At 35.3% G+C, this 22,348-nt stretch overlaps 2 protein-coding genes and 3 long non-coding RNA genes across 6 annotated transcripts in view; 3 read left to right on the forward strand and 2 right to left on the reverse strand.

Moving 5' to 3' along the window:
• The window catches only part of LOC128030398 (CMRF35-like molecule 9), a 50,086-nt gene extending 37,464 nt beyond the window's left edge, over positions 1-12,622 (forward strand). Inside the window, exons 2-7 of one of the 2 annotated variants that reach the window (XM_052618106.1) lie at positions 8,782-8,928; positions 9,075-9,395; positions 9,629-9,751; positions 11,426-11,530; positions 11,619-11,653; positions 11,765-12,622. In XM_052618106.1, the coding sequence (XP_052474066.1) occupies positions 8,880-8,928; positions 9,075-9,395; positions 9,629-9,751; positions 11,426-11,530; positions 11,619-11,653; positions 11,765-12,124 (993 nt within the window). In that variant the 5' untranslated portion in view covers positions 8,782-8,879 and the 3' untranslated portion in view covers positions 12,125-12,622. Of the gene's footprint in view, positions 1-8,556; positions 8,929-9,074; positions 9,396-9,628; positions 9,752-11,425; positions 11,531-11,618; positions 11,654-11,764 lie in introns of those variants that run through there. The other variant, XM_052618028.1, reaches the window with a different exon arrangement.
• LOC128030441 (CMRF35-like molecule 8) overlaps positions 1-19,328 on the forward strand; it is a 56,696-nt gene extending 37,368 nt beyond the window's left edge. The window contains exon 3 of the mRNA XM_052618457.1: positions 19,051-19,328. Within this exon, the coding sequence (XP_052474417.1) occupies positions 19,051-19,328 (278 nt within the window). The remainder of the gene's footprint in view (positions 1-19,050) is intronic.
• LOC127938865 (uncharacterized) lies at positions 15,395-17,025 on the reverse strand. The gene is made up of 3 exons (XR_008148836.1): positions 16,971-17,025; positions 16,773-16,842; positions 15,395-16,068 (listed from the first exon to the last, which is right to left on the reverse strand). It is a non-coding gene; the product is annotated as an uncharacterized LOC127938865 (long non-coding RNA).
• On the reverse strand, positions 17,097-18,314 carry LOC127939777 (uncharacterized). The gene is made up of 3 exons (XR_008148936.1): positions 18,057-18,314; positions 17,296-17,549; positions 17,097-17,191 (listed from the first exon to the last, which is right to left on the reverse strand). It is a non-coding gene; the product is annotated as an uncharacterized LOC127939777 (long non-coding RNA).
• Positions 19,329-19,595: 267 nt separating the features above from the next.
• Positions 19,596-19,967, forward strand: LOC127940323 (uncharacterized). Its single transcript, XR_008148962.1, has 2 exons — positions 19,596-19,717; positions 19,898-19,967. It is a non-coding gene; the product is annotated as an uncharacterized LOC127940323 (long non-coding RNA).
• Positions 19,968-22,348: the final 2,381 nt, after the last annotated feature.

Below are 22,348 nucleotides of genomic sequence, written 5' to 3' on the forward strand. Positions count from 1 at the left end.
TGTTCTTTTTTTTCATCAGACCAACTAGATCTCTGAGCGAGAGGCAAATCTTTTTTTTTTTACTGTTCTTCCTTGGTTAGTGGGCAGAGCACGAGACAAGCGCATAAATGCTGACGATTGGCTGAGGTAGAGTAAAATTTCATTGTAAGCCAATCAGAGGTAGAGTTGGGCGGGTGTTCGAAAGCACGCATAGTAGTGATGGGAATTCGGCTCTTTTGACTCAGCTCACTGAAAAGAGCCGGCTCTTTGGCTCACAAACGGCTCTTTAAATGACTTTGACTATAATATTTCCATTTTTATTACATAATTATTTAATTTCTATAGGCTAAATTTGAAAAAAAATAGAGTCTTTTCTTTAGATATGCGAGCCAGCTCCCGAAGTTCAACTAAAAGAGCCGGCTCTTAGAGTCGGCTCATTCGCGAATCGCGAACGACTCATCAAAAGCTCATTCGCGAACGAGTCGATCCATCATCACTAACGCTCATTCGCGAACGACCCATCATCGGACAGGACAGGACACACAACGAACAACACAAGCCAGTCAGTCAACGAGAGACAGGTATGGCGACGAGCCCAAATAATCCAACAGTAGCCTTCTCTAAATAGAAGTATACATTACTTTTTCCTTCAAGAAATTAAAGAAACAATAAAAGGAAATATCAAAAGTTCCCAAAAATCTATCGTGTTATTTGCATTGATCCACTATATAAACATAATATCTACATACATGGAATTTGATTGGAGGCTAGTCTCACTTCAGATGTGTGTACAATGTTTCATGTTTCTGTTAATAATGTATTGTATTAAGTGTCCATTTCATTATACTATTCAGATTTATCATAAATAATTGAACATGCACATGTATTTTAAGTTCCTTTAAAGAGGGGTAGAGGTGGGGTCACATTTGAGCATTTAAAATTTAATTTTACTTGAAAGTAACGCAATAGTTACTTTCTTAAGTAACTAGTTACTTTTAAAATTTGTAACTGAGTAACTAATTTAGTTACTTTTTGGAAGAAGTAACTAGTAACTGTAACTAATTACTTTTTAAAAGTAACTTGCCCAACACTGACGAAACCCAAATGTGACCCTGGAGCTCATAGACAAAAAAACACAAACTGCATTGTTTTGACACTGTTGTCACTTCATTACCTGTTTAAAATAATCAATTAAACAAGTAGTGATTTGAGAAGTGTGAACTTTCATATCTAATTGATTGAGCGTTGTTTCAATGACACGTCCACAACAGAGGAACTAATTCCCAGGTCTATCCTCCTGAAGGGTAACAGCAACTAGATTGAGGGTTATATCCATGATGGTGCATAGAAAATCACAATAGAGCTGATGTTACTGAACGACCTAACATCACATACTGATTGTATGTGCTGCTAACATTAGCCTTTTAGCCGATTCAAAGTGTTGAACTGTAGTGTTTGATGTCCATGATACCTGTGGTTTACAATGATGAGAAATGAAGCAGGCTGTAGTGTTAGGGCCACTAACATTTAAAATGTAACCATGATTACCCCCTGGAATCTATCCATTTCAACAAAAATGAATGGTGAGGAGCTGAAGTGTAAGCTTGATTTTTTTTTTTTTTTTTTTTTTTTTTACAAGCTGTTTCTTACCTGTTCTGTGCAACAAGAGAGTGTAAACAGAAACAAAAGCTTAAAGGGATAGCTCATCCAAAAATAAATTTGGTCTTCACTTGCTTATTGAGTTGTGCCAAACCTTGATAAATCATTTTTTGGTATGCTGGACACATTAGATACTTTGAGGAATGTAGGTAACAAAACAGTTTGCAATAGGCACTGACTTTCCGTATGGAAGAAAAAAAGTCAACAATTAGCTGTTTGGTTACTTGCATTCCTCAAAGTATTTTCTATGTTCATTAGGAGAAAACAAATCAATATAGGTTTGGAACAAATTTATGGTAAGCAATTTATGACCAAATTTTCAATTTGGATAAACTATTACCTTAAAAATGTATATAGATTGTATTCTCTGTTAAATAGTGTTTTTCCTGAAAAAAAAAAAAAAAAAAAAAATATATATATATATATATATATATATATATATATTACCATCTTTATAAACTGTAAATATGACAAGTGAAACTTAATTTCATTAACTTAATTATTTTTTTTTTTTAATTCTCTCAAACTTCAGACATGTCTGAAAATATTAATAGTACAAATTTATTTTATTACAAAGATAAACTAATTAAAAGATACTGTTACATCCTAAGACGTACACTGTAAAAAAAATTGCCGTTAAATAACAGTAATTTTCTGGCAGCAGGGGCGCCAGTAAAGTACTGTTAATTTACAGCTCTTAACCATTAATTTACCACTTTTATTTTTTAACAGTATTTTACCGTAAATTCTACCATAGAAATTAACTCCACTCCCACTGCTTCAAACAGTTCGAGTTTTTAAAACTAGCATTCCTACGATGTTAGTACTATGAACTTATTTCATTTGAGTCCACTGAGAAGGAATATTTCTTAATATAACGATGCAAACACTTAATGTGCAGTAATAAAGTAACTAAACACATGACTTTTACTCAAATCACTGCAGCTCATTGTCAGCTATAGCACACATGTATGTGCTGAAGTACTTAACGCAGAGATCATCACTGTATCAGCGACTCCACATTTACTGCCTTTACATAAAGCAGCAGAAAATCAGAAATTGTGGCTCATCATTGACTGAAGCAAAGGCTCTACTCTCCAGCACAATGGTGAACAACAAAAAAAATTTCTCTTGTGCAAACACACATTAATACAGTCAAGTTCTGTATTTACTCTCATTATCAGTGTATGACTTTGCCTAGTTTTTTTTCTATGGATGTTCACAAATATTTTAGTTAAATTAACTTTTTTTTTCATTTGGTAAATCTGACGTTTACATTTTACAGTATATTACTGTTTTTCCTTGACTTAACGGCAACAAACTGTAGAAAAACACTTTTTTTGCTGGCAACCATTAATTTACGGCAAGAAACAGTTGAAAAACAGTTTTTTACTGGCAGCAGGGGCGCCAGTAAATAACTGTTTTTCTACAGTTTATTTCCTGTAAATTAATTACAGTTTATTACTGTTAAATTATGTTTCATGCTGTTTTTTCTTCATCTTAAATCTTTAACCCTTTAAACCCCACAAGAAAATCCTCAGTTTTAAATGAACACTTATAATGTGTGCACACTACAGAGTGTTAGAGTAACACTGAATCAGTGAAGTTAATGAGATAATTCGGTGATTAATTGATGATTGAGCATTAGTATAAACACCTGCAGAATCACTGAAGGAAAGAGAAACACAAGATCTACAAATGACTTCAGCCACAGCCTTAGATGAAATCAACTGAATAAAAGAATACATCAAATCTCTCAAGATCTGATTAAACAACTATTAAAACAGCTTCATCAGATTCACATTACTAACCAGACTGACTTTATTTCTGTCAGATGTCTACAGAAGAACTTATGGAGAGTTAAATAGGTTTAGGTGTTTTTTTCACTACCATGATGGAGATCAGTGTTTACTTTAGTTGGGCTCTTGAACATGACTTTTCAACAACTAAGTTTTTTTTTTTTAACATGCTTTAACAATGCGTCTTTGGAACTTGTTATAGCAAAACAAAAGTACACAGAAGAAAAAAAAATCTGATATTGTTGTTTATATATTGACAAGAACAAACACTATTATTTCTGATCTAATCCCGTGTCTCTTCTCTTATTGAATATTGATACTACAGCATAAGAAGGAACACTGCTGAGCCATAAGTTATAAAAGACTGTTAAGAAAATTTCACTCATAATAAAAAAAAAAAAAAAACCTTTGCTGAAATTTAGACAGAAACATCAAGAATCAGCGTATGAATCACAACAATGGTGACAATCCACAAAATAAATGAACAGATCAGTTCTGAACATCACAACACATGCTACTAAAACTTAAAACAAATGCAAAATTATAAGCACATAAGAATTCAAGAAAATAAGTGAACAATTCAGGGGCATAATTTATTCATGCCCCAATGCATGCTGGGAGCCATGGATGAGTTTTATCCTGTGCTGGTACCCAGCATGCATTGCATCATAAACCTTTTGATTGTCACCATTGTTGAGATTAATATGCTGATTGTTGATGTCTCTCTTTCAGTGTTGTGAGGACTGCTGCTCAAAATATTTAAAGCTCAAAATTTCATTAAATCCATATCCAGATAATCACATTACCGTTCAATCTTATAAAATTGAAAAAACAAACAAAAGAAAAGTGATATTCAAATTATGAATTGACTATTATAGCAATAAGTCAGTCTAGTAGATCATGCCTGACAGAAACCGTCATAGTCACTTGACCATGAAGATTAATATTGCTGTAACAGACAGCACATATAACAGTACAAATATAACAATGAAACAAAAGTTGAAGTACAAAAGTCAAGGGTCAGGAGCCCAACTAAAGCAAACACGGATCTCCACAATGGTGACGTCAGACGAAACAGTAACATTATCATCTAAATCTCTGTAATTCTCAATAAGATTTTTTGATCTCTGATCTCTGATCTGATAGAAATAAAGTCAGTCTGGTTAGTAATGTGTGAAGTTGGTGAAGCTGTTTGTTGATCGTTTAAATCTTCAGTTGATTTCATCTAAGGCTGTGGCTGAAGTCAGTTGTATTTCATGTGTTTGTCTTGTTATGTTTTTTTTTCTTCAGTGATTCTACTCATTAACAGCAGCTGTTGATCATTGTCTGAATTCACTCATTAGTTTTCATTCTCTCTGTCAGGTGGACTATATTAGTAAACTCATGCAGGGAATAGTGAATGAGGGTGTAGGGTGTGATTTGAAACACAGCCGCTGAGTGTCGAATTTGAACTTTGTTATTTTACGATATATAGCAGCAGGCTACTTCTCGAAAATGATTAATATTACCCAGAATGCACTGTTTAAATGAAAAACAGTATTTTACTGTCGAAATTTGGCCGTTTTTTTACAGCGATTTTTAACAGTGTATGTCATTGTTGCTGTTAATACTGTGTGTTAACTCCATATGTAACCGTGCTTCATTGATGCTTGACATCCTGTTGGGAGTTGTAGTTTTTGTTGGTTTTCCTCTGTTCCTCCCTGTCCTCTCACAGAAGACCTAATTGATGTCAACTGTTCCTCGTCAGAGCTATGGAGAGGAGCTTGTATTTAAACAGAGGGAACAGACACAACACCAGAGAGAGTTTGGCTTGTCTGTTTAGTTGGTGGCTAAAGCAGTGGTTCTGCTTTAAGAAAGCCTGTTGTATTTGATTACTATTGTGTGATCAGGGCCTGTAGTGTATCTTCAAGACAGCCTGTTGTACTGGCTGTAGTGATTAGAAATTTGTTTCTTTTTTCTTCTGCCTGCAGACGCAGTAAGGTGGTGGGTGCCACTTTTATTTTATCAACGTATGCTTTTCTCCTGGTTTTGTGGAACAGTGAGGAAGTCAGGGAAGAGACATGTTGTTGATTTTGATGTTTTGTTTGCTAGGTAAGGTAGATTACTTTGTTTTCAGGTAGCATCCCCTTTTTGTTTGTTATTTTGGCCTTAACCCCCTCCTGAAGCTACAAGCGTCTTATTCTTTCTTTTTTAATTATCCATATTGTTAAACCTCTAATTTTCCCTTACCCTTTAATGCTGTACAAAGACTTTACATTGTAAATAAAATCTTGAAGAGTTTCCATGAGTTTGAGTGCTGGGATTACGGATAGTCAACTCTCTCTCACTATTTTGTTATTTTTTTTTAAGTAGCATATGTTACTCCCCTTGTCACCCCTAGACACAGAGGGGGACGTAACAATACATTTTTATATTGAAATGTCTGTTGCATTTTTGTTACAAGAATGTGGTAAGAATTACAATAAGATATGTAAAAATTCAGTAATATACAAATGTTAGCATTCTTTAAAAAATATTTAAATTTGTGTATAACATTTTATTAAATATAAATTGTAATCCAATATAGAAACTATATATAATATACAAATTTCACTTTTGTGATTCCATGTGCACTCTTTTTTTGGAACATTTATACATTCACTCAAAACAGTGGACCATGAACATTTGTGAGGATACCACACACAGTCCAGAGCTGATTTATCACACAGTGATAGCAGAAAATTTGTGAGGATACCACACACAGTCCATCAAATGACAACGGAATCACCCGATCAAAAATGTGATATTCCTTGATTCGACGAATGGCCCGTTCAATGTGAATCCTCAAACAAGCAATGTTATGTGTGTGTGCGAGCTCCTCATGGCTATACTGTTCACTTGGGCCGAGAAAAGGTGAAATAACTACTGTGACTTGGTGAATTTCATCTAGTAGGTCTTTGATTAAAAAGCCTTCGTCTACCATCACAGCATCGCCCTCTTCAAGAAGATTCAAAATGCCAGATGACTTGGTGATCTCTATCAGACATGCTTCCTGTGTAAAGACTGCTCACAAAAGTCATGCTCCCATCCGGGGAAATTCCAACCAGAGATTTAAGTGTAGTTGTGCTTTTGTAGTGTAAGTTATTCATCTTCAGTACCTTAGAGCTGGCAGATTGGACTCGAACTTCAGTACAATCCAGGATGACTCGGTGGTTTTGGGGTAGAGAGCTTTAAAATACTCTGGCATCTACTTGGCCATATAGGTAGACTCCCCAGCATGAAGTACAAATAATTTGCCCAGGTTACACAAATTCGACTGACTCTACTTTGTGAAACACAAAAACACATAGCAAGGTGTGGTTCAAGAAGGTCCAGTCTAATCCGGCAAAGAAACAAGAAAAACTGATTAAACAGGGAGAGATGTTGTCCCTGGAATCCAACCCTCAGTGTGTGTTGGTTGGTTTTATTAATTATTTACTCTTGACCCCATGAAGCCATGCTCTGTGCTGTGGGCTGTAGAGCCAAGAAAATGGCTCTTAAAGTGTCATATTCAGGGAACCCAGTGTAAAACTGGACGAGTTTTGGATTACCCATACAGTTCTGAATGCCAAACTAATGACTTCTGATTTATTCATTTTCAGCGGACAGACAAAAACATTTTCCTCCCGTGCAGCCACAAGCTTCTTTTTTTAAGGTTTGAGTATCTAAGTAAGCAGCCTGTCTTCCTAAGAATTTTATTCGATTACATACTTTAGAATGAACTTGAACAGCCATACTATCCCCAGTTAATTTATCATCCAAAGTACATCCTAAATATTTCAATTCTTGCTTAGCAGTAATCGTCAAATCTCCAACCCTCACTTCTAATTTGGAACATTTTCTCAATTTAGCCGCAGAACCAAATAAAATACCTTCAGTTTTGCCTAAGTGTAAAATCAGTTTATTTTGAAAAAAACAGTTGGATACTTCCGCAATCTCTCTACTTAATTCATTTTCTATTATTTCTTTCTTCTCGTCAGTAACAATTATTGTTGCATCATCAGCATATAATAGCAGGTGGCTAGAACAGGCCATTTTTAGATCATTTATATACATTAAAAAAAGTAAGGGTCCCAATAGGCTGCCTTGTGGTACACCACAAGAGATGGGTAAATTATCTGAAAACACTCTGTTTAAGTCTACCATTTGACACCTATTTGAAAGATAAGAGTTAATCCATTTACATGCTTTAGAGTCAAAACCCATAGCATTTAATTTTAATAACAAAATATTATGGTCAACTGTGTCAAAGGCTTTCTGTAAATCTAGTAATACCATTCCACTTAATTTACCTTTATCCAATTCTTTCTTTATGTAATCTGTCAAATACAAAATTGTTGTTTCAGTGGAGTGCATCATCCTAAAGCCAGACTGAAGTTCATACAAAATATTACATTTAAAAATATATTCTTCAATTTGGTCAAATAAAATCTTTTCAAACACTTTAGATAAGGAAGATAGAATTGACACAGGCCTATAATTATTACACTCAAACCTACTCCCTTTCTTAAACGGGGAAAACTCTTGCTTGTTTTAATTCATACTATACAAGAAAAAAATGAGGATTTTGCACAAAGTAATCGAAAGAATATTCAAAAGATAACGATTTTGGGTTTTCTTATTAAAAAAAAAATGATTGAAGGATAAAACTTGATCACATTAGTGGAGTTAAAAATATAAAAACTTCCAATCACTTCCAAGCCTACAATCACAAAATAAAAAGGCATTCGTTTCTTCAACAAGACTACAACATGGGCAAGTTTAATCATTATCAAGATACAAATACATCAATTCAACCTGTCACTCATATCTTTTTATTTATTTATTTTTAAGTTTTTGCGCTTGTTTTAACTTTGTAGGTCACATGATAAACATAGCGGATGATGATATCCTAATTTTGCATTCATGTTTCATACATACATACTCATTTAGGCTGTGGAGTATGTACTCTTTTAGCGCTCGTTAATTTATTACTTATTGAAATTAAGTGCCTAATTAAAGGGTATGCTGTTTCAAACGCAATAAAAAAAAATCTTGTTTTGTCATCTCGCGTGATTCTGTATGATTTGGACAACTTCAAGTTACGCCTCTTTCAAGTTACGCCCGTCTTGCAGTCCGCAGACAGACCCTTCTTCGAGACCAGTGTGAAAGTTTTGCGCGATTGACACTAGAGGGAGAAATGCGACAGAATCGTGTCCGAATGTGGTGTGCAGTGGAAAGGCGGCTTCACAGCCTCGTTTTCGAGTCAAAACTCCAGTTTTTCAGAGGAACCGTATATTACACAACACCGTTGATGCTGTGATCATGTCATCTAGAGCTGGATGAGGTTAGAGAGAAAGAAAGGGGAAGGAAACTATTCTCTCAGAGCGGAAGAGAAAGACTGTAACGGTTCTCTCACAGAGCTTGGACTCATATTTAAGTAAAATGTCCAGAATGTGTGTCGTTCTGCTCGTCTTTTCCAGCATCTGTACAGGTGAGAGTTTGACATGTTCCCTTGTTTTTACTGTGGTTTCACAAGACCTTCAGCCTCAAATGGATAATACTTTCGATAAAATTTATCGTTAATAATATCTCTTGCTCACGCATAAGAGATCTGTCTAATGATATTTCTGTTTTCAGTTGTTGTTGGTGCTCCAGTTATAGTCAGAGGATTCAGAGGAGAGAGAGTTGACATCAGATGCACATATGAATCTGGATATGAAAAACATTCAAAGTATTTGTGTAAAGGCGAGTGTAACTTTGGAAGCAGAAACATCATAGTTAGATCAGGATCTCCAACTGAAGACCCGAGATTCTCTCTGAGAGACGACACGACGGCCAGAGTTTTCACCGTCACCATCACTGATCTGAGAACAGAGGATGCAGGACAATACTGGTGTGGAGTGGAGAGGACTTTAAATACTGATGTCTATTCAGAGATTATGTTGCTGGTTAAATATGGTGAGTGATTCATTGTATCAGATGGTAATAAAAAATGTAAGTGAGTCATTAAATGTTGTAAGTTGACTCATATTGTACTGTTGAGTTGATTGTGTGTTTAGACTTTAGTGTGTGCAGTATAATACATCTTCACGTCAGAGATTATGTGAAAGATCATATGTGTTTTAAATGAAAATCAGTGTGAATTCATCTGAATAAATTACTTTAAGTTGATCTTTCTTGTCATCCATCAGGTAATGAGACTACTGAGGTTTCAACTATCAGTCCTTCTTCAGCAAAACCATCATATTTCAGCACAACAGAAACAAAACCACAACCCAGCAGCATCACAATCACAGATCAGCACAAATCAACAGGTCAGTTCATCTGTCTGTCACTCTATCATCAAAAAGAGAGTGAATCAAGAAGAACAGGAAATACTACAGTTCAACTTGATCAGCCAAACATCAGTAAACACACAGACTACACTACCCATGATGCACCGGTGCCTTGACTGATTACATAGAAAACCACTGTATGTGGAACAAGACCCTCCCACTTCTTAAAGGAGAAGTGTAGCAATCAGACAAGTTTACGTTATTTAGTAAAGTGACTTCCACTTTAATAATAATAATAAAAAAAAAAAAACATATAACAAACATGATATATGTAACTGTTTTAAAGAATAAAGGATATTTGTTAACAAATATCCTTAAGGATACCAAATATCCTTTATTCTTTAAAACGGTTACATAATTCCACAGCGTGTGACGTCACGGGGTTGGTTTCGTTTAATATAATATCTTCATATAATATCAATGATGTGATTTCTTTCTTGATATGGCAGACTTTTCAGACATATTTGCATTACACTGTCTCGTTCACCAGTAATGGTTATGAAAGATAATTTATGTTCACCTGCGAATACAATATGTTTACTTCCTCAAATTTATCATTCTTCCCAGCCATGACAACTTAAATATTAAAGTGTTTTAAGGCATTCAACTGCTTATTGCACTTATTAAGGGTTTAACAGACCGTTTAAGTTTATCTTCCTCAATTCCAAAGCAAACGTGCGTTAAAAAAGTAAAGAAATGCTTTTTATTAATTGTATTAATAAAATATTAATATTAATTAAACATCCTTTATTCTTTAAAACGGCTGCATTAATAGTGTTTGTAATATGTTTTTGTTTTTATTTAAAGTGGCAATCAGTTTACTAAATAATGTAAACTTGACTGATTCACTTCCTCTTTAAGACCAATAATATTGGACACATCTTTTTTTTTTTTTTATCATCTCTAATTCAGCATATGTTTGTCCACTCCCTCAGTCAAACCCATTCCACTTGATAAATGGCCTAATAAATGAAAATCCCTCCACACTGCAGCTTTCTCGAATCCATTCCGCTTGGCTCGTTCAGAGTCCATATAAATTAAACTCTCCGTCCTTCATCTCTGAAGGCTCACATTCTGTTACTAAACTAGCTGCTATTAAACTGAATGGTCATCATCTGTTCGCCTGTTGCTTTTAATCACATCATGTAGTCTTTCTTGCTAGTGAATTACAGTTGCACTATGTTGTTATAAAGATGATGTTTTTCAGAACAACTTATTAGACTTTTTTTGCTGTGTTAATTTTGGGAAAACCTTGTCAGGTATGTGGTATCTGTTTAAAATGAATTGATTACTTAAAAGGCACCAGAATACAGGAATGGCGTCTACTCCAGTCATTTATTATTTCTAGTGGAAGACCCACCAACATATTTTATTTTATTTTATTTTATTTTATTATTTATTTTTATTTGCCTCCGACACCCATGAAATAGAATTAAGATATTCTGGAGAAAAGTGATTGGTTTGAACACTTGTGGAGACACATCTGATCTCTTGTGGCTCTCGATGAAGATGATTAAAGTGAAGCACACATCAGATTTCCTGCGGTTAAACTGCTTTCACAGAAGTGTTTTCCTCTGGGGACTGAGGTTTACCGTTGAGGTTTCACTTCGGTTACACAATATAACGACACATTTCTAATATTATATAACACAGATCTGGCTTCTGTCGCTGGCGGTCTGGGTTCGGTTCTGCTGGTTCTGGTTCTGTGTTCTGGAACGTTCCTCATCCTGAAAAATAGGAAAAGGAAATCTGGGACAGGTAACAGTTTTTGTGTGATGATAGAGTCATTATTCACTATTTGACTTGATTTGATTTTCTCTTTCCTCTCTTTTCTTGCTCTATTTAGCCTTATTTCAGCAGAATGTGCCGCACAACACAGAGGTGGGTGATCAAATATTTACTTGTACAGGTTCAGAAATGATTGTTCTATAATGAACATACAGTATTATTTGTAAAAATTAGTAAATTTTTGACATCTATGTTGTTTTTCAGAGTGTCCACATGTATAATATTGCAAACAGGGACACTGGACCCTCTGATGTCATCGCTGCAGCATCTTCTTCCAATCAGATGGCTGCATCACATCTCAAAACCCGATCACAAGTCTCTATTGTTTATGCCACAGTAACCAATCAGCAGCCTGATTCAAATCCCCGTCACATCCACTCGACCAATCAGGTGATGGATACAGACTATGATTATTATGCCAATATTAACTTTCCTGAACCAACAACAGACAACAGAACAGAACTGATCTACACAACAGCGACACATCCACAAAACATCACAGCACATCCTCACGATGTCAAGACAAACGATGGCTCGATATATTCAGTCATCAAACATAAATAAAAAAATACATTTCTGTGCATAACAGAGTAACTAAGTTGTATAATGTATAAAGTTAATAGGGTAAACTAATGTTTATAATGTGAAAAGTTAAATAAATGCAAATAAGAAAGAATTATGTGAACTTCATTTATCTTTGTAATACTGCACCTCATCTATAGTTAAATGAAACCAATAAAAATGTATATTACTGTTCTCTTTATCCTCAGGGTAGAGTCAGGGTTGCCAGATCTGACACAAAACTTACAACTTTAACCCCTAAAATAGACATTTTTTTTTCAGTCACGGCTATGCGTTATACATAATTTCTAATTAAAGAAATACTGTATAGGGTAGTAATAATCATAAAACAGCCTGATTTCATGAAGGAGCTTCCTAACACTTTCCTCTTCCTCACAAATATATCCTTCACCTGTCTCATCATCTACCAAAGTTTTATCACAGGTGAAATATTAAATGGGTTAAATATTTCAATACCATAATTTCTGTCAGATAGAATGTATGTATTATGTAAAAAAAAAAAACACCAACAGTTTAAAAGTAGCAGAGTTCTGTGTAAAAACTGGGGACTTGGCAACCCTGCTCTGACTGCATGTCACATTAACACATTTCTTTTTCTTTATCTTTCAATGCCTTCTGACCATTCTCAGTCCTTGCATGGGCCCATGGAAAAAAGTAAATACACATTAAGCCTTTTAGTCAGCTCACATTCCTCTTCCAAGTTTATTATTACATTCACACATTATATACACTGTAAAAAGTGTTTCCCTATATTTATTCAGTAAAATTGTGTCAAAATTTTACAAGCAATATTATTAATTAAATTTAAAACATTTTAATTAAGTAAAAATAATCATTAAAAATGAGTAGAATAAGATGAAAAAATTAAGTACAATTTACATAAAAAGATTGATTTCATTGGACAAAAAACAAACAAACAAAAAATCACTATGCTAAAGAATACTATGTTATGCATGCCAGGCCAGTAGTTGGCGATCATGAAACATTATATGCATGCACATGACATCGGCCTTTTTACAAATTCACATTTTTGTTGCTTACATAGATATGATACAGGCATCATGTTCAAAAGGTTGTAATGCCCCCAAAACAGAGTTATTGAAGACACCTAAAGTTCACAAACCGAATCACTGAATGAAAAAAAAAATAATAATTTGCTTACCATTGTAGTGGTCAGTGTTTGCTTTAGTTGGACTCTTGACCCTTAAAATTTTAAACAGATTTTCTTTGGTTGCTAGTTGTGATACAGCAGCTATATAAGCCAAGAAGGAAATGCGACCAGGTGGTGTTATTTGTTTTTACATCATCATTTGGTCTGAGTTGGGTGTGTCTCATCAATAACATGTGTCCTGTGATTGAACAATATAAGCTCTGGTGTTTTCAGCATTATCAGAGAAATTCATAGAAGCACCTCTGATCAAAACCTTGTTAAAAAAGAGAAGTGTTTTCATTTAGACACACAGACATCAAGAATCAGCCTGAGAACCTCAACAATGGTGACCATCAAAAAGCATGTTGCACTGCATTCTGGGTGCCACCAATCAAAACTCATTTTATGGCTCCCATCATGCTTTGCGGCATGAATAAATAATGAGCAACAATTCTATAGTAGCGTGTTTTGTGATTCTTACAGTTCGTCTGGATATGCTGTTTGTCACCATTCTTGAGATTCATACGCTGGTTCTTGATGTGACTGTGTGTCAAAAGAAAGTTCCCCTTTCTCTGTTTTAAACAGAATTCTCAAACTCTGGTTTACACTGAAAATTATATTAAATCACAGGGCTGCCATAATGAATGTTATCTTGTCTCAGAGATCAGACTCTGAATGAGTTCAGATATTCAGGAAGAACAAAGATTATGTAATAGCATGACCAACACTACCTGATCATCTTTATTCTTAGTTTGTCTAGCTGTTATAACTGAGTTACAACAGCAATGCAAAATGTTATATTAAAACATCAAGGGTCAAGAACACAACTAAAGCAAACACTGACCAGTGTAATGGTAACCAATAATTTACCCTTTGATTCTGTTTGTGAACTTTAGGTGTCTTCAATAACTCTGTTTGGGGGGCCTTAAGACACAGCCTTTTGAACATGATGCCTGTATCATATCTATGTAAGCAACAAAAATGTGAATTTGTAAAAAGGCTGATGTCATGTGCATGCATATAATGTTTCATGATCACCAACTACTGGCCTGGCATGCTTAACATAGTATTCTTTAGCATAGTGTTTTTTTGTTTGTTTGTTTTTTGTCCAATGAAATCAATATTTTTATGTAAATTTTACTTAATTTTTTCATGTTATTCTACTCATTTTTAATGATTATTTCTACTTAATTAAAATGTGTTAAATTTAATTAATAATATTGCTTGTAATATTTTGACACAATTTTACTGAATAAATATAGGGAAACACTTTTTACAGTGTAGTTGCATCGCAAGGGGTGGTGTTTTAGTTTATCCAATGAGATATGGATTACATGTGTGTTGAGTATGAGCCAAAACAACAAGTTGGCTGAGGTAAGCATATAGTCAGCAAATACTGGACTTATAAGGAATAATATTGGCACTGAACACTTCAACTTTCAGGAAAGGACAAACTAAACCCAGTAACCTGGACGCACAGCATTCCCCCACAATTCTTCAGTGACTGAACTCTAGGTATCATCTGCGCATGCACGTATACACTGAGGTAAAGAGATATAAAACTAAAGATTAGAGAGAGAGAACCCAGATGGGAGGAGGGATTGCACACTCCAACAATAATGGGAAACATCTACAGATACACTCTAAAAACTGCTGGGTTGAAAACAACCCAATTTGGGTTATTTTGACAACCCAGCGCTGGGTCAAAAAGGGACGAACCCAGCGCTGGGACCAGTTGGGTTATCATATTTAACCCAGCCTGCTGGGTTGCCTTTTTTTATGGTTTAAAATGACTATATTGCAGGGTTTCAAAAACCAGAGCGGGTGTTTTTTATCACTGTATTTCAGAAGGAAAACTACTGTATTTAGAAAATGTTCGATATCATTTCGCATGTGCTTGATAAGGCAGCGTTTGTGAGCTCAGCACCGCTTTGCAGCCGTTACCGGAGAAACCTACCTCTCCGCTTAGCGCCTCCTGCTGGATGAAAATAAACTCGCAGAGTGCAGCCATGTGGGGAAACAATGCATTTCTACGTTAAAATTAACCCAAATTGAGCTAGGCATTAAACCTACAAATGTTGTTCATTTTAAATATCACTTTTACACACAAATAATAATTATCAAAAGGAAAATATTTATTAAAAACAGGAGAAAAGTCAAAAAGTAACATGTTAGAAGAAATGTAGAAAAGGATGGCATTAACAGCTACAGAGTTCATAAACCAAGCATTGAACATTTGATGAATATAACTTAAGATCAAATTGGACTTTGTTCAATTGTATATATTGTATAAAAATATACGAAAACACATAGAATAAATTTACAATTAGTTAGTTTTTTTTCCAACTATTCTGGCATGACAGTACACAAATAAATCACAACATTAACTTTGATATTATAACCTTTAACAGACGCATGTGTGTGTGTGTGTGTGTGAAAGAATGTGAGCATGTGTATGAATGACAGAGTGTAAACTCTTCTACTAAACAACACAGAAAAAGCATTTAACTTTTTTTTTTTTTTTTAACAAATTATACACTTACAGTTTGTTTCATAGTCCATGAATACAGATCATGCATCACGGTCAATTTTCATGATCTCTTTAGCATAACTGATGTAATCATGAAGAAACCCCATCAGCACAGCATGTGACATCTTCTACATCATCCAGGGCAGCGTCCTTCTCTAAAACCACCGCTGCATCAGTTTAGGGGAAAGAAGATTCTCCTCTCTGACCAGGATTCATCCCAGTCACCGCCTGTTCTTCATCAGTGGCCTAAGAGAAACACATTTGAAAAAATTAAACATTTAATTAAACTATCCATTTTCAGGTAGAGGTGTATTCACATCCGTAAGGATAGGTAAATAATCGGTTTTAAAGTTTCAACACTTTGTGTGCTTGTTTAATGTCTGTCTATCACAGCTCTCATGAAGTCTATAATGGCAGCACTAGTGTGAGGACATGCGATATTGTTTGAATAAATATTGCTTTCAGAAAGCTTCTTTACTGAAACATTAAAACAGTCATGACATTCACATACCTCACAATATTCATGTACATGGAGGGCTGCTCTTCAAACCGTTAGTTCACCAAATAATTAAAATGTTCATAATTTACTCTCCCCATGTTTTTCCAGACTCATACAAACTCTGCTCATTTTTTGGAAAACATATGAATATATTTAATATTCTCTTTTTGTGTCCTCCATTGCTGGTCTGGGAGATCAGTATTTTATTTTGAACATACATGTTTGCTATCATATAATTTAAGATGTATTCATATATAAATATCAGAATTTACTTCTACAATAACTCTATATTTATGAAGCTTGAAAATACTGATTATCTAAACTATAAATGGATTAACAAATATTATGAGAAAACTAAAAATATATTAATTTATGTTGTAAAGACAGACAAAAGTCTTATAGGTTTGGAATGACTTGAGGGCAAGTAAATGATTTTTTGTGTGAACTTTACCTCTAAGAGCGAAGACCAAGAATGATGACTCTCCAAATCAGACAAGACAACTCCAAACTTGGTTTGATTTCTGCAATAAAAAACACAGACATCAATGGTTTTAATGAAATGAGCACATAATCACACTGTTGATGCATCAAAATGTGAAGTAAACCGGCAGGAGACAACAGAAAAATTTATTTTCTAAAAATAACTTACATAAAATCTCAAAGGAATGATGCTCTCCCATGTCTCTTGCTTTTAACATCTACAAAAAAAAATATTATTTTACTCTTAGTAAAACACAACAACAACTGATAACATGAAATTATGAAGTTTACTTGCCTTAAACGATCTTTCCCTCTCTTCAGAAGAAGCTGAGATAACCTCCTCCTCACACAAGCAGACTTGTGTGTCCTTAACTCCAGTTAGTTTGAGTTCTGCAAAGAGGGACATCAATGGTTTCAATAAAATATTAACATATACATACATATATATATATACACACATACAGACAAAAAAAAAAAGTAATAACTTAACTTACATCAGTCTCAAAAGAATGAAGTTATCTTGTCTCTGGATTTCAACATCTAAAAAAACAACAACATTATTTTAGTCTTAGTAAAAATAAAGATAACTTGATGTTATTTTGAAGTTTACTCTCCTTAAACCGTCTGTCCCTCTCTTCAGAAGAACACCTCCTCCTCCTCCTCACACAGGTCTGTGACTCCTCACACAAACAGCTTCTGTGTCTTTAACTCTCAGCGCGAGGACAATGAAGACACAAGCTTGACAAGTCTGAAATATTACATGTAAAACATACTTTTAACAGTTACCACTTCAACAGCCTCAAAATAATTATGCTAGTCTTTACTACACAATGCCGTTTCCTTTAGGAGACAAACATACATTCAGTTTAACCGCGAAAAAAAAAAGACAAATTCACATGAGCGTAACCGTGACCATAACCGTCTGTTAACGCCTCAAAAAGTACAGATAATGTAAAATCTTATGTAAATATGACAAAATACATTCACAGACGTTATATTAAAAGTACATCCTCCGTTCAGTACCGTTACATGAGGCAGTTAAGACCTCCGTGTCTGAGGCGAAAACCGCGTCTGTTTTTCTTTTAAATATATATATATATATATATATATATATATATATATATATATATATATATATATATATATATACATATAACGTTAAGCTACTTTGTTTCCGCCTCTCATAAAACCTTCCGCCTTTCATACAACCGGGTAAACAATAAAAGATAACTTTACATTTTGAATATTTACTTACCTTAGTCTTTCACTCGCTTCTCGCTTCTATCACGCTGAGAAAATGGCGGCTGCTCGCACTGGAGACGTACGATCTTGACGTGACGTGCGTGCTCTCCTTCACGTCCGCGTCCTCAACCCAGACCCGCTGGGTTAAATTTTTTTTTTAAAAAAACTTATTTTCAACCCAAACTTGGGTTAAAACATCCCAAAGTCCTATCCAACGGCCTCAACCCAGCAGTTGGGTTGAAAAAACAACCCAGCGTTTTTTAGAGTGTAGGAGTGTGTAAGAAGAGAGGAGGGATTGCAAAGAGGCAAACTCACAGTAATATCTGACAGAGATCATGATATAATCTAACACTGCAGTTGAGTGATCTGTGCCGTGCTGCACCGTCCGCAAGTGACGTCAAACACTGAACTGAGCTTCAGCACGCTCCTGTCACTATGATGTTAAATCTACACCCAAAATGTTTGACTAAAATAATCTGCAAAATATATCAAAATAATGACTTAAGATCTAGATTTTCACCAAACAAACACTCATTTGTTAGATTAGTAATATAAACCGAGCATGTGCTGTTTGTCAGTCAGTAATGTGCTCTCTGAAAATTTCCTGTAGAGCTGATGTGGTCAGAGATATGGAAAGGGGAAGGAAATGTTAAATATATTTTGCAGACGCAGCATGCTTTTTCACTCAGTACGGAAGAGAGAGACCGTAACACTCGCAGACACAGAGTTTTTGTCTTATATTTAAGCAAAACGCATGTAAAATGTTCAGCATGTGTGTTGTTCTGCTCATCTTGTCCAGCATCTGTACAGGTGAGTTTGAGACTCAGGGATTTTGTACAGAATTTGACATGTTCTCTTGATTGTATGGTTATTGAGTGAAGATTTTATATTATTATATTTGTCTGGTCTGATAATATCTCTTGCTCACACATAACAGATCTGTCTAATGATATTTCTGTTTTCAGTTGTTGTTGGTGCTCCAGTTACAGGATTCAGAGGAGAGAGTTTTAACATCAGTTGCTCTTATGAATCTGGATATGAATCAAATTCAAAGTATTTGTGTAAAGGCGAGTGTATCATTGGAAACAGAAACATCATAGTTAGATCAGGATCTCCAGCTAAAGACCAGAGATTCTCTCTGAGAGACGACACGACAGCCAGAGTTTTCACCGTCACCATCACTGATCTGAGAACAGCGGATCAGGGACTATACTGGTGTGGAGTGGAGAGGACTGTATTTAAAGATGTCTATTCAGAGATTCTGTTGCTGGTTAAAAGTGGTTAGTGATTCATGTTATTTAGTCATTCAATCTTAAAGTTGTTTGCGTAGATACGAATGTGTTGAGTATAAAATACAGCAATAAGCCACTAGTGTGTACAATGATGTTACCACAGTCAAGGAATTCTATTCACACGACAAAACAGTATTAAAAACAGATTAAATGAATGATACTGTGGATTTCTAAATTAAATATATGGTTGGTCTGTCAAAATAATGATACATTGATGTTTCCTGTCACCTTATAGATAATAAGACGACTGATGTTTCAACCACCAGCCGTTTTACATCAACACCATCATATTTCAGCACAACAGAACCATATCCAGAATCCAGCAGCATCACAATCACAGAAAGAACAGAAACAATCCCAGATCAGCACAAATCAACAGAAGGTCAGGTCATCTGTCTGTCGCTCTGCATGCTTATTCCTTGAATTTGAATGAGACGTTTCAATATACGTTTAAAGTACATTAAATGTGTGTAATAGCGCTGCGCAATTAATCAAAATTAAATGGTAAAGGTTAATACATCATGATTAGACAGAAGCTGTGATTGTCATGCGTATTTTTCAGTGAAGCACAGCTCTGTGATCAGTAGTAAATCTCCATCCAGAGGCCAGAGGGAGCTCTCATGCTGAAAATCAAGAAGAAACCCAGGAAATGCTGATGCTAAATAAACAGAAGTTTCAGGCCCAAGGCCCGCCCACTTTTTCCGATTTATTAAAAAATATTCAAAAATGATGCTTTTATACTCAAAAAACGTGATACCTCCTCTCAGATAAATGAGGCCTATGATTAATCAGATGCAAATAGAAATATAAAACCAGTCCTTATTGAAAGAAAACAAGTTGACACAAAGATCGAATCCAATATTGGGTGATTATTTATAAACTATTTTTGCAGGCCGGTCATTTTTGACCGGGAACACAGAAGTTGTTTTATAGTTTTGAACACAACCTGAGGGTTAAATAACTTTAATTCATGTAGTTTACTCTGGTATGCTCTTGTTTACTCTAGTATCTGTCCCTGTAGTCATCATGGCCTCATTTTCAGCAGGGGACTGGCTTATCTGCTGCTCAGAAGCTACAAAAAATAATTAGTAATTAAAATAAAATAATAACAAAAAGTACTCTTACTGCATACACAGATCAAGCTTGAGTTTTGTTATCAATATTAAATTGCATAATATTTGCAAAGTTTATAAACAGCCATGTATTGGGGGATACACAGAAGGATAATATTTTAATAAAATTGTAAACGTTGCTTGTGAATAGTTTGACAGTGGTATTAGCCGAATAATTATGTTGCTAGTGCTAATCATTAATAGGTCTCTCTCTCTTTACCTGTTTCCACTTGTGTCTGTCCTCTTGAAAATAATTGGGTAAGCTTGGCACATTTGGCAGCTACCTCCTCCAATGTCTTTTTTTTCTTCAACCTGGCCTTTTCAGCCCCTCCTGTCCTCTTCCTCCCATACATCCTACCTGACTGTTATGGTAGAGCCAGCTATCGACCCAGCTATCGGCAGGCGCCAGCATTAGTCTACCTGAGAAAACGTTTTGGAAAAGACAGGCTATGGACCCAACCAGCTCTATGGGAGGGGGGAACTCAGTCACATGGTACAACCCATGCAGAGGCTGCACTGCAGTGTCAGAATGTGGAAGGTGTGCAGTGTTATTTAAGAGGAGATAGACTTACTAATGTGACAAATGTTCTCCTGATTACCCACCCCAGGCCTGCTCCACAGATCATATATTATATCATTTTGAAAATGCCTATTTTGAGTGGAAGCAGAAACACAATGTTTTTCGGGCCTGTGTCTTTAAATGCAAATGAGCTGCTGCTCCCCGCCCCTTTTTCCAGAATAGAGTTGCATTATTACAGCTCGGACCTGCTAAAAACATCTGTTTTGGTTCTGATTATAATCTTTATCGTGCTGAAATCATGCATTTTAAACCATTTTAAGCTTCTGATTTAGGGTGTCTGAGAGCACAGACAGAAAGCTGCTGTCACATCTTGTGAGTACTAAACTAAGTTCTTATTCACACAACAAAAGTTTAGGATAAAAACACTTGAAATAGATAAACAGTCAGTTATGTGTGTGGTTTTAGAATTGTGTGGCAGCAGCAATATCCAGTAAATCAATCAATCAATGCACTGTTGTCTCCTCTGAAGCTGAACAGAGAACAGTGTCTGACTCCTAACCCTAGGGTTGTGGGTTTGAGTCTCGGGCTGGCAATATCACGACTGAGGTGCCCTTGAGCAAGACACTGAACCCCCAGCTGCTCCCCGGCGCCGCAGCTTACAGTTTTTTACAGACGCTAGGACACATTTCTCAATAGTTAGGTCACTTTTGCACACACACTTCTCCACACAGTGAGCACAACAGAAGTGTTTGTGGGTTAAACAGAGGATCAATTATTATTGCTTTGGTACAAAATGCATTCAATGACTACATCTCTCAAAGTTCATGAATTCTTTTCTCACTCAGACACAAGAAGTGCTAAAACTCTTTGTACGTAGATGTGATGTGGATGAGAACCTGTGTCAAATGAAGAAGACCTAGTAGATTAGCATTACTATTGTATCTGTATCAGTCGATGGTATGCATACAAATTCTTCTATTTTGGAATTACTCAGTGCAAAATAAATAAATAAATAAATAAATAAAATAAAAAACATAAAACATTGACGAATTCTGCATCATATCTGATTCCTTCCAGTAACATATATTGCATTGAATTATAAACAGAGATGTGTCCTTTACACAAGAAATCATTGTATAATACTACATGTTGTTAGTGTTTTTAGCTCATTGTTTTGTGGGTGACATAGTGTGTTTGTCGGATGTCAACGTTTGCTAGTGTTCTGGAAGAATGAGTTGATTTGAGACATGAAGAGATAGTTTTGGTAGTTGTAGTGCATTCTGAATGTGAAACTGCTTTGCCAAGCTGAAAGTTGGTTAGGAGAACTGTGTGAAGAGTTTTGCAAAAGTGACCTAAGTATTGAGAAATATGTCCTAACGTC

This window comes from Carassius gibelio, chromosome A1, assembly GCF_023724105.1.
Source record: "Carassius gibelio isolate Cgi1373 ecotype wild population from Czech Republic chromosome A1, carGib1.2-hapl.c, whole genome shotgun sequence".
In the NCBI taxonomy this organism is placed as follows: domain Eukaryota; kingdom Metazoa; phylum Chordata; class Actinopteri; order Cypriniformes; family Cyprinidae; genus Carassius; species Carassius gibelio.